At 41.7% G+C, this 13207-nt stretch overlaps 1 protein-coding gene across 1 annotated transcript in view; it reads right to left on the bottom strand.

Annotated features, from left to right (window-relative positions):
- Positions 1-898: 898 nt before the first annotated feature.
- Positions 899-13207, bottom strand: part of prpf4bb (pre-mRNA processing factor 4Bb) — a 36513-nt gene continuing 24204 nt past the window's right edge. Inside the window, exons 9-16 of the mRNA XM_034166886.1 lie at positions 12569-12659; positions 4743-4890; positions 4499-4636; positions 4253-4406; positions 2951-3065; positions 2712-2863; positions 2517-2603; positions 899-2424 (exon numbers count right to left, since the gene is read on the bottom strand). Of these exons, the coding sequence (XP_034022777.1) occupies positions 2221-2424; positions 2517-2603; positions 2712-2863; positions 2951-3065; positions 4253-4406; positions 4499-4636; positions 4743-4890; positions 12569-12659 (1089 nt within the window). The 3' untranslated portion in view covers positions 899-2220. The remainder of the gene's footprint in view (positions 2425-2516; positions 2604-2711; positions 2864-2950; positions 3066-4252; positions 4407-4498; positions 4637-4742; positions 4891-12568; positions 12660-13207) is intronic.

The following is a 13207-nucleotide window of genomic DNA, read 5'->3' as shown; positions in this document are numbered from 1 at the left end:
TTTTCCCCATGTATGCTTATTTAGGGTCTGCTCCTTGGTCCTCGGGTGCCGGGCTGTGGCTGCTCACTGCTCCTGGTGGTTGGATTGTATCTAATTAGGATGGGTTAAAAGCAGAGGACAAGTTTCATTGTATGTATACGAGTACGTACAATGCCCTCTGATGGTTAAAATTGAAAAGGCATGCATGTCACCAGTCTCTAACTCCTGCAAGAGGCCTCAAAGCTTCAGTGTACTGTAGGTCTGGGTAGTTGTAGGGGAAAAATGAACAGTGATGAACTGATGAACAGTGCCACCTGCTGGATTTTTGGTGCATGCTTGAAATTAGGAGCAGGTGTAGTTTAACTTTCATGTATTGAAGGGAATAACCAAATTCTGAAAGCGAGATTTTTCATCCAGACACAGGCGAGACTGTGACTGGATATGAGCTAACCTGAAAATATCACAGGTCAGAGTGCAGTGCTGCCATCAGCTGGACTGTTCAGGTATGTGCAAACATACCACAATATACAAACTCATATTTAAAGGCGGCACTTTATATGCAAAGGCACAGATGCCATTTCTCAAAAGCACAGTGGATTATAAATCAATAAAATGTAAATATGCAGTGTTTCGCAGTTTAATTCACACCCAGTTAACTGAAAATTTTGTGCAGCAAATCTAATAGAACACAAATGTGACATGTTCCCTCTAGTGGTCATGACTGTCAGTGGCAGTCATGGAGCCAGACTATTTCTGATAGATTTGTGATCATGTGACTGTTTTGATACATTGTCATATTTCATGATTGTTTTTAGCTCGCGGCAGCAGATATTCTACATTGCTCAAAGTTTTGTCCTCATTCTGCTTTTTACATCACTGAAAATGAAACAGACCTCGCTGTTAGAAAACTTCACAAAGGTTTTCATGTACAATATGAAACATTTTATTACTAAAAGTTGCCTTTCTTTCAGCAGTGTGTCCACAGCTACTCTATACCGAAATCACTTTTTTTTAAACCACTTATTGAGAAGAACAAAAACATACATGAAAAGACGATTACTGATATATACAACAGCGGGAGGAGAGTGTGACAGCAGTGACCATCGTTAACTAGCTCAGACGGGAGGCACTTGAACCTGAGAGCCTGAAGAGCCACGGGTTAACCCAGAGTGTTGCAACGACACAGACAAACTACCCCACTGAAAGGAATCAGTAAAATTACTGTTCAAGGAGTCCCGTGCCTGCAAAAAGCCTAGACACTTCAGCTTCTCGAGTGTGCATTTTATGGGGGGGGATATACTTCTACTTTATGTTCTGAGAGATTAATTTGATTTTTAAATTAAATAGGATCATCTTCTAAAACGTTTCTGTGGTGCAAGCTGATTGTGCACTTGCTTCCAAAACAGAAAATGTCCCAGTTTAAAGACTGCTTGTGCCCCATTCTGTTTACATCTGGAATTGCATCAGGAAGGGCACCCAATGCTAAACGGACCAAAGCAGCACGTGGATCCATATGGAATCTGCTGTGGCAACCCCAAAGCAAAGAAGGAGAAACCAAAAGAAACCGCTATTAAAAAATAAAAATTCTGTACAAAGATGGACTGCATTTCTATTGCGCTTCCTCATCTTGAAGATGCTCAAAGCACTTTACAAAGACGCCTCACATTTACTTCCCCAGCCGAGACAGGTAACCATTTTTCCAGCTGGGTGGACAGACTTCTGGTTTTGCTGAAATTAAATGTTGCCTCTGTAGAAATGTGTCGACTCTGCAGCCGCGGCACTTTGTTGAGCTGGACACTGCACACTGTGGAACACTGATGCACGTACGGAGCATTTACACGGGCCTGCACCAGGCGTCTGGAGCACACACAAAGCATGCATCGCCCCACAACACGCCAGGTAGTTTAAAAATAAATGACATTTAGGTATTTGCAGCTATGACAAAGCTGACCTGCCCTTTGCTGGAGACTTGATGTCTGAGACGTTCAGTATTTACAGGAATTATATTTTTCTCTTAAACATCTGTCACTTCAATGTTAAATAGAAAAAACAAACAAAAAAAACGTCCATATCAGCACTGGCAGGGTGTGAGGGGAAGTTTACAATGATAATGGCAGAAATCAAAGACAACTAGTTGAATGGTCTATGTACAAATATGACAATTATGAATTCATAAACAAAATACGGATCAAAGATCCACAATATTCCCAGAAGAAGTCTGAGGTTGGCTCTCTGGGGGCATCAGATCTTTTCCTGGATAAAGGGGTGCTGCAGAGCCTGGTTGATGCTGACACGTTTGGCCGGGTCCAGCATCAGGGTTCCATCCAGCAGGTCCTTAAGCTGCATCACCTTCTTCCTCTGGTCCTCAGGCAGGCGCTGGCCCCCGATCATGTCTGCCAGCAGGTCTTTGGTGGGGTTGATGGTGCTCATCACAGTCACCTTCTCCTAACGGGACAATGTAAACATCAGCATTAAAGATCAGGTCAACACCCGAGAACCAGCCCAAAGCTCAGGGAGCACGAGAACAAACATCATACCCTTTCTGTCACTTTGTCCACTTCAATGTACAGGAAGTTCAAGTTCTGATCGAAGTGCTGGTCTTTGAACAAGCCTTTACGGATCATCTAAGGAAAGAAAACCAGAATGTTGCATCACGCCAACAGCAACACTTCTCACGTTTCTAGGCGGGAAACAATGCCTGACGAAGCTGGAACTCCATGATGTAACTCTACCTTGTTTGGCATCTTGCCCTTGAGGTCCATGGCCAACTTGATCATGTGATTGTTGGATGAGCCAGGAAACAAGATCTTGCCGGTGTACAGCTCGTATAAAGTGCAGCCCACAGACCACATGTCAATCCCGTAGTCATACGGCTTTCCGATGACTGAAACAACAACATCCAGTTTGAGTGGTGCTGACAGAAGAGGACTGATTTGTAAAATAAAGAAAGAACAAAAAATACAGAACTCACTGATTTCTGGCGCTCTGTAGAATCTGCTGACCAGGTACGGTGTGATGTCATTATCGGCGACATGAGACGCAGAGCCGAAGTCGCACAGCTTCAAAATGGTTTTTGACTCGTTCACCTAATACAAGGTAAAGACATAATGGAACATGGCATCGCAAACTGGTTAAAAGTTGATATAAATGTGTGATGATTCAAATCAATTCAGATGAAAAAAAAGTTTTGCAACGCTGTTTCACTCACACCAGAGACCAAGATGAAGTTAGCTTTAAGCTGATTATTTGTAAGGCAGAGTCACTCAAATAATCAACCTAACAGACGTCACCTCGGTACACCAGAGACGTTCACGTTATGCCGAGAGCAGCTTTAAAGCTTTGCTTTCACAGAATGACGCGTTGAACTCCAGCATTATGCGGCTGAATGACGCAGACTATAACAGAGCATTACTAATGTGAAATTCCAAGATGTTATCCAAACTTGTAAAATGATAAAACGCTCTACTTTCACCTACCTGGAGCTGCCCGAACCGACAGCTAATCAGAGTGCACATTTTTAATCATGTGATCCTTCTGAACAAATGGTGATGAGAAAATCAAATATAGTGTTTATATTTCTATAACATTTTATAGAAACAATTCGTCATTCATTATTATTTCTGAAGTCTGTGAGATAGCAGTATTTTTATTTGCCATATTTTCCGGGGTATAAATTGTTTTTTTTGTTAGGGAAGTCCTGTGACTTATACGCCAGTGTAACTTATACACCAAAAAATATTGTGTTCATTAATAATAATGACAATCACAATACCTATTTTTATAGTGTTCCCAGGAATCACACCATTAAACAAAATTCCAATAATAAGGAATAAATGCCAATAAGAAGAAAAAGAAGTGCACATTAATGCAGAAAGACTCAAAGAGCTGATAAAACAGAAAAAAGATGCAACTCATATGGTGCTTTGTTTCTCTGTTCAAAAGGCATTTTTTGACAGGTGTGACTCCAGAACATACAGTCGTTATTCTGATACAGAATTTGTTTCAAAAACCCGATTTCTATTTTTGTTATTTAAGATAAAATATTTTCACATGCACCTTTAAGAGGAGGGCATGTGTTACTTTGCACAGTTTATACAAAAATTTTTCAGTCATAATTTGTTTGCAGCTCTGTGAAAGGATTGGGGGGGGGGACTGAGAAAATCAAATTGCAAACTCAGAATCGTGAGTGGAATGACTTGTTACATTCCTATAAAAACAGCACACACGGTTCGATAATGCACGGCGGTTCTGAGCGCAAGCGTTTAAAGGGTACCAGGATGTTGTCCGGCTTGATGTCGGCGTGGAGGATGTTGCATCTCTTCAGCAGCTTGAGGGCCAAGAAGAGCTGCTGACTGTAGGAGCGCACAGCCTTGATGTGCAGCCCCACGTCTTTACCATATTTCTTCAGCACCTCTCGCAAATTCATACTGCAGAGGAGGAGAGAGTCAGATGGGGGAAAAGAAAACATACAAATAAAAACACCTCAGGAGAAGAAGAGTGGCCCGGCTGTGATCTGTACCTGAGCGGCTCAAACACCAAGCAGAGATGCTGCTTGTGGTAGAAATGCCTGAAGAGCCGAAGACAGTGGAACTTGTCGTCAGGGTCGGCATCGTTGAGCTTCTTGAGGAATTCCAACTCTTTCAAACCCGTCTTCTGCCTGTTCAGGAAAACAAACATACACACACACATGAACATGTTATATGAACGGCAGCAGCTGCTTTATAATGAAAATGATTTTAAAGCGTTTCAGCTGCAGGACTCACATCAGCTCGTTGTTTCGGATGATCTTTACTGCCACCTCTTGGCCAGCCCTGGCAGTGTCCCTGGCTCGAATCACATTGCTGAACACACCCTGGCCCGTGTAGCCGTAAACGTCATAGCGTTTGTCCAGCGTCTCCCCGATGTTCACTCCTGTGTAACCACATGTATGCACGCTGTTATATTTAACAACCCCTAGTGGCTGCCAGGACCACACAATTAGCAATGCAGCTTCAGAAATGCTGGAGCGCTCAGAGAACAGTTATTTAGTTCCATTTTCTAATTGTCCCTTCTTCAGGGTTCTGTGTCTGACCACAGGAATCCCTTCTGACTTTATTTCCTCATCTTATAATTTGATTTAAATGTATCAAAAACCAAGGATCTGATTATTGATTTTAAACATAAGCATACAGCCATGAAAATGTGGAAACGGTGACATCGTAGAAATATCTATAGGTGATGTTAAATGAGATGTAAAGACTGTGTGGAGGAGGCAGCAGAGACCACCTTCTCCATGAACTAAATTATGTTCCCTTCAGTCCATTTTTAATCCATCTTCTATTGGGAGTCTCAAGAGTTTTTCCCTTTAATATGCTGGTTTCACAATCCCAGTGAAAGACAGAAACAGCCTCAACATCATCATTAAAATCTGCTCTAAGAATATCAAGCCAAACAAAGAACTAAATTCTTTCTGCAACCAACAAATCCTCTGAAAAGCAAACAGAAGTCTGGCTTCTTCTGGACATGATGCTGGTGCACTTTCTCTGCTGCCATCAGTGTCATATTTTATGTTATATATACAAAATTTTTTTTTTTCATAAATAAAGATTGTCATTGTTGGTATATGTTCAAATATAACTTTTTCCACTGTGTTTCAGCAAGCTTACTTACGAACATTAGTTATAGACTCTTTTCCACATTAGCTGCATGACATATGTTTACTTATTTTAAATTATAATGAGCTGTTCCAACAAATTGGTCCTAGTGGGATTAATAAAGTTGTACTGAATTGAACCACATGAACCACAAGCCCAGACACGTCCCACTGTGCCAATGTCATTATTTAAATATATCAAAGATAAACGGCAAATTATGATGGTAAAAGATGCCAGCAAGTTCCAAAATAAGAGGTTCACTAGTCCTCACATGTACGAACTGAAAATTACAGATCTGAATTTAAAATAATAAAATAAATTAAAAAGTCTCTTTGTATTAAGTTGTGATTACAAGAGATATTTGATAACCGTTCAATACCAACATTATCTGAAGCTCTGCACTGACTGAACCTTGACTTTGAAGCCTTGAGAAGAGACTTTTTCAGTGTTCACATAATCAATCAATCAATCAACTTTTTTCTTATATAGCGCCAAATCACAACAAACAGTTGCCCCAAGGCGCTCTATATTGTAAGGCAAGGCCATACAATAATTATGAAAAACCCCAACGGTCAAAACGACCCCCTATGAGCAAGCACTTGGCTACAGTGGGAAGGAAAAACTCCCTTTTAACAGGAAGAGAAACCTCCAGCAGAACCAGGCTCAGGGAGGGGCAGTCTTCTGCTGAGACTGGTTGGGGCTGAGGGAAAGAACCAGGAAAAAGACATGCTGTGAAGGGGGGCAGAGATCGATCACTAAGATTAAATGCAGAGGGATGCATACGGAGCAAAAGAGAAAGAAACAGTGCATCATGGGAACCCCCCCCACAGTCTACGTCTAAAGCAGCATAACCAAGGGATGGTCCAGGGTCACCTAATCCAGCCCTAACTATAAGCCTTATTGTTCAACTATAAGCCTGGCTTCATGGATAGATAAAGCTGGGTATCATCTGCGTAACAATGAAAATTTAAGCAATACCGTCTAATAATACTGCCTAAGGGAAGCATGTATAAAGTGAATAAAATTGGTCCTAGCACAGAACCTTGTGGAACTCCATAATTAACTTTAGTCTGTGAAGAAGATTCCCCATTACATGAACAAACTGTAATCTATTAGACAAATATGATTCAAACCACCGCAGCGCAGTGCCTTTAATACCTATGACATGCTCTAATCTCTGTAATAAAATTTTATGGTCAACAGTATCAAAAGCAGCACTGAGGTCCAACAAAACAAGCACAGAGATAAGTCCACTGTCCGAAGCCATAAGAAGATCATTTGTAACCTTCACTAATGCTGTTTCTGTACTATGATGAAATCTAAAACCTGACTGAAACTCTTCAAATAGACCATTCCTCTGCAGGTGCAGAATTTTTGAGAGAAAAGGAAGGTTGGAGATTGGCCTATAATTAGCTAAGATAGCTGGGTCAAGTGATGGCTTTTTAAGTAATGGTTTAATTACTGCCACCTTAAAGGCCTGTGGTACATAACCAACTAACAAAGATAGATTGATCATATTTAAGATTGAAGCATTGAATAATGGTAGGACTTCCTTGAGCAGCCTGGCAGGAATGGGGTCTAATAAACATGTTGATGGTTTGGATGAAGTAACTAATGAAAATAACTCAGACAGAACAATCGGAGAGAAAGAGTCTAACCAAATACCGGCATCACTGAAAGCAGCCAAAGATAACGATACATCTTTGGGATGGTTATGAGTAATTTTTTCTCTAATAGTCAAAATTTTGTTAGCAAAGAAAGTCATGAAGTCATTACTAGTTAAAGTTAATGGAATACTCAGCTCAATAGAGCTCTGACTCTTTGTCAGCCTGGCTACAGTGCTGAAAAGAAACCTGGGGTTGTTCTTATTTTCTTCAATTAGTGATGAGTAGAAAGATGTCCTAGCTTTATGGAGGGCTTTTTTATAGAGCAACAAACTCTTTTTCCAGGCTAAGTGAAGATCTTCTAAATTAGTGAGACGCCATTTCCTCTCCAACTTACGGGTTATCTGCTTTAAGCTACGAGTTTGTGAGTTATACCACGGAGTCAGACACTTCTGATTTAAAGCTCTCTTTTTCAGAGGAGCTACAGCATCCAAGGTTGTCTTCAATGAGGATGTAAAACTATTGACGAGATACTCTAACTCCCTTACAGAGTTTAGGTAGCTACTCTGCTCTGTGTTGGTATATGACATTAGAGAACATAAAGAAGGAATCATATCCTTAAACCTAGTTACAGCGCTTTCTGAAAGACTTCTAGTGTAATGAAACTTATTCCCCACTGCAGGGTAGTCCATCAGGGTAAACGTAAATGTTATTAAAAAATGATCAGACAGAAGGGAGTTTTCAGGGAATACTGTTAAGTCTCCTATTTCCATACCATAAGTCAGAACAAGATCTAAGATACGATTAAAGTGGTGGGTGGACTCATTTACTTTTTGAGCAAAGCCAATAGAGTCTAACAATAGACTAAATGCAGTGTTGAGGCTGTCACTCTCAGCATCTGTGTGGATGTTAAAATCGCCCACTATAACTATCTTATCCGAGCTAAGCACTAAGTCAGACAAAAGGTCTGAAAATTCACAGAGAAACTCACAGTAACGACCAGGTGGACGATAGATAATAACAAATAAAACTGGTTTTTGAGACTTCCAATTTGGATGGACAAGACTAAGAGACAAGCTTTCAAATGAATTAAAGCTCTGTCTGGGTTTTGATTAATTAATAAGCTGAAATGGAAGATTGCTGCTAATCCTCCGCCCCGGCCCGTGCTACGAGCATTCTGACAGTTAGTGTGACTCGGGGGTGTTGACTCATTTAAACTAACATATTCATCCTGCTGTAACCAGGTTTCTGTTAGGCAGAATAAATCCATACGTTGATCAATTATTATATCATTTACCAACAGGGACTTAGAAGAGAGAGACCTAATGTTTAATAGACCACATTTAACTGTTTTAGTCTGTGGTGCAATTGAAGGTGCTATATTATTTTTCTTTTTGAATTTTTATGCTTAAATAGATTTTTGCTGATTATTGGAGGCCTGGGAGCAGGCACCGTCTCCACAGGGACGGGGCAACGAGGGGACGGCAGGGGGAGAGAAGCTGCAGAGAGGTGTATAAGACAACAGCTCTGCCTCCTGGTCCCAACGCTGGACAGTCACAGTTTGGAGGATCCAAGAAAATTGGCCAGATTTCTAGAAATGAGAGCTGCTCCATCCAAAGTGGGATGGATGCCGTCTCTCCTAACAAGACCAGGTTTTCCCCAGAAGCTTTGCCAATTATCAATGAAGCCCACCTCATTTTTTGGACACCACTCAGACAGCCAGCAATTCAAGGAGAACATGTCACTCCCGGTCCGATTGGGGAGGGGCCCAGAGAAAACAACAGAGTCCGACATTGTTTTTGCAAAGTTACACACCGATTTAATGTTAATTTTAGTGACCTCCGATTGGCGGAACCGAGTGTCATTACTGCCGACGTGAATTACAATCTTACCAAATTTACGCTTAGCCTTAGCCAGCAATTTCAAATGTCCTTCGATGTCGCCTGCTCTGGCCCCCGGAAGACAATTGACAATGGTTGCTGGTGTCGCTAACTTCACATTTCTCAAAACAGAGTCGCCAATAACCAGAGTTTGATCCTCGGCGAGTGTATCGTCGAGTGGGGAAAAACGGTTAGAGATGTGAACGGGTTGACGGTGTACACGGGGCTTCTGTTTAGGGCTACGCTTCCTCCTCACAGTCACCCTGTCAGCCTGCTTTCCCGACTGCCCGGGATCTGCCAGGGGGGAAACTAACGGCGGCTAAGCTACCTTGGTCCGCACCGACTACAGGGGCCTGGCTAGCTGTAGAATTTTCCACGGTGCGGAGCCGAGTCTCCAATTCGCCCAGCCTGGCCTCCAAAGCTACGAATAAGCTGCACTTATTACAAGTACCGTTACTGCTAAAGGAGGCCGAGGAATAACTAAACATTTCACACCCAGAGCAGAAAAGTACGGGAGAGACAGGAGAAGCCGCCATGCTAAATCGGCTAAGAGCTAGTAGCTACGCAACCTAGCGGATTCCTAAAAACACACAAAGTGAATAATGTGTAAATAATTTAGAGGTGATTCAGCAGAAGGAGTGCCTTAATTAAGGCACCAAACAGGCCATGAAGCAGCACAGGCAACGCACAACAACGAACGCACGACAACGGTGCCAAAACAAAACAAAAATCGACCAAACACGCTGTGGAGCAGCACAGGTAACGCACGACAACAGTGCTAAAAAAAATTAATAAAATAAATAAATAAAATAAAAACGAAAGCGTTAGCAAGCTAGTTAGCTTGCCAACGCTGATGAAAGTTAGCTGATAAAAGTGCTCCGTCGCGATGTTTCGACCGTTAGAGGTCTTCCTTAGGCGTTGGAGCACAGTAAAAAAGTAGTAAAAAGGTAAAAAAGTCTTGAAAAAGACTGTTAGTTCAAAGTCCAAAGCAGCAGGTAGCAGTCTCTGTGTAAACAGTCCCAACAGAGAGCCAAAATTCTGATGCAATCTCACTCCGAAGACAGGAAGTACCTCCAGCTACCAGATCCTTCTTCAAAGAATAATGACCAACTAGCCTTATGCTAAACTATGCATGTCTGCTAGCATAACACCAATCAATTATTGAGTGGATCCTTGTCATTTGATTGGTCACATGGATTATTCATCCCATTTGTGATGCGTTGCCTTTAGCGTGCAAATTTGGTTCCATACGTTTTGTACCACTGCACACTGTGACCACCACCTACGCACACACTAGTGGGGGCAGCGTTTAGCTAAACATGGAGTTTGTTTTGCTGATGGATGACGATTTGAAGGAGCTAGTTGATGGTGCTAATTCTTCTAACACACATAAAAAACAAATCCACTACGCTGTAAGCCATCTGGAGGCATGAAGAGCTGTTAGGATGAAGAGGATGAAGTTAGGATGAAAACCTAGATAAATTATTGATGCGATTTTCTACTGGACTGAGGAAGTATACAAAGAAAAGTTTCTTTTGTATTATTAACTGTTGCACTGTGTATACCGGTTGTGAAAATGTTCATTTTTCTGTTTTATTACAGTTTTGTACTAGAACTGCTCTAAAATACTCTGTATTCCGTCTTCCGTAACACAGCTAAGAGTACAGATAGCTGCCAAAGCCATGCTTTCGTGTGCATTTTTACTGAAATTTTAAGAAAATCAAAGATATTATTGCAATATATTTTGTTCATGTCCGTGCTTCAAAATGATACTGTGATATGAACTACTGGGCATACAGTCAAGCCCTAAATTACGAGGTCTGTTAGAAAAGTATCGTACCTTTTTATTTTTTTCAAAAACTATATGGATTTGATTCATATGTTTTTATGTCAGCCAAGCTTGAACCTTTGTGCGCATGCGTACGTTTTTCCACGCCTGTCGGTTGCGTCATTCGCCTGTGGGCAGGCTTTGAGTGAGCACTGCTCCACCCCATTCGCCGTTGTTTCATTGCGAGGAAATGGCGGAATGATTTGGGCTTTTTTTTCCCATCAGAATTTTTTCAGAAACTGTTAGAGACAGGCAGCTGGAAACCATTCGAAAAATGTATCTGGCTTTCGGTGAAAATTTTACGGGCTTCACAGAGAATAAGAAGTGTTACTACAGCTTTAAGGACGGCCCACAATGGCGCACGGCGCGCCGCGGTCTGAGCCGCCATCGAGAGGCAGAAACCACCACATCATTTCTAAACGGATGGCTGTGTGGAGCCGGGACCGTCGTGTGCAATTTCTGGTTATCACAAGAGCTGGACATCAGCCATTTTCCGGCAGATTTTACTTTTAACAAGAGATTTTGTCATGGAAAGCCGCGCGGAGGCTTCGCGCGTCACGACTGATTCGCTGATGAAGCGAGACAAAGGAACACCTCCGTTTCGGAGTGTTAAAGGACAAGTTGGGACATGTCCAGCTCTCCACAATTTCTCTTATACTCACTTGAATGGTAAGCACTGAAAGCCGAGATAGGCATGTCCCAACTTGTCCTCTGGCACTCCAAAACAGAGGTGTTCCTTTGTCTTGCTTCATCTGTGAATCGGTCGTGACGCGTGAAGCCTCCGCGCGGCTTTCCATGACAAAATCTCTTGTTAAAAGTGAAATCTGCCGGAAAATGGCTGATGTCCAGCCCTTGTGATAACCAGAGAAATTGCACACGATGGTCCCGGCTCCACACAGCCATTCGTTTAGAAATGATGTGGTGGTTTCTGCCTCTTGATGGCGGCTCGGAGCGCGGCGCACCGTGCGCCATTGTGGGCCGTCCTTAAAGCTGTAGTAACACTCCTTATTCTCTGTGAAGCCCGTAAAATTTTCACCGAAAGCCAGATAAATTTTTTGAATGGTTTCCAGCTGCCTGCCTCTAACAGTTTCTGAAAAAATTCTGATGGAAAAAAAGCCAAATCATTCCGCCATTTCCTCGCAATGAAACAACGACGAGAGGGGTGGACCAGTGCTCACTCAAAGCCTGCCCACAGGCGAATGACGCAACCGACAGGTGTGGAAAAACTCGCATGCGCACGAAGGTTCAAGCTTGGCTGACGTAAAAACATATGAATCAAATCCACATAGTTTTTGAAAAAAATAAAAAGGTACGATACTTTTCTAACAGACCTCGTATTATTAGATTATTAACTTGTTCTAAAAACTGTCCACATGCAGCAAAACTAACATCTAAAGTACATGAAGTTCATATTCAATATTTCTAATTTCAGTTCCCACCATTGACAGCCAATGAAAGGAGACCATACAATGTGTGTAGAGTGTTCTTTCACCACACGTAAATTTTTTTTTTTCAATGTGCAAAAATCTCACAGTGCAGTGTCAATCCTGTTTGGGAAGCAAGACCTTGTGGTGCACCAAGTAAGCTGAGAATGACATTGGACACAGCCTGAGAAAACGTCAACATGGGGAAGAGAGTACATACGGTAGTAACCCTCAGCATCAGTCCAGTTGTCCCTGAGGTTTGGGTTCTCTTTGAAGTCCTTCCCGACGCCGGCTGCTCTCATTCTGGCACTCTGCAAAAAAAATAAATAAATAAATAAAAAATAAAAAAAGTGGGGGGCGGGGAATGAAGTGTGTGAAGTTAAACTAGTCAAAGTATTTTCTACTCTTTCATACTCTACTACAAGTAAACAAATTCAATAAAGACCCGCTAATAACATCCCGATTACATAACCAAACTATAAGTAATATTCATAAACAAACTATAAAATGAGCAATCCTGATGACCGGGGATGTATCTCTGTAGCCAGTTCTTGTGGTACCACCACAGTTGTTACTTATTTTAAAAGGTGTAGTATCTGTTGATTTTTCACAAAAATTCACTTTATTTTAAAATCTCTTCATCATAAGCAACACATGTCCCAGTGCATACTGCAGCATTTAAATAAGGAGTTCAGAAACAGTGCAATTCTAGTTCATTCAGTGTTAATATGCATCGACACCACAGGACACAAGCTAAAAGGAAGGTTTCAAAGCATTTGTTTCTAATCAGATGGTAGCATATTGATGCGTCATTCAGCACAACTCACAATATCGTCCTTTTGATAGAGACTCTGGAATA

This window comes from Thalassophryne amazonica, chromosome 1 (assembly GCF_902500255.1).
Source record: "Thalassophryne amazonica chromosome 1, fThaAma1.1, whole genome shotgun sequence".
Lineage (NCBI taxonomy): Eukaryota > Metazoa > Chordata > Actinopteri > Batrachoidiformes > Batrachoididae > Thalassophryne > Thalassophryne amazonica.
The sequence above is the reverse complement of the archived record's forward strand: the minus strand, read 5'-3'. Positions and strand labels throughout refer to the sequence as shown.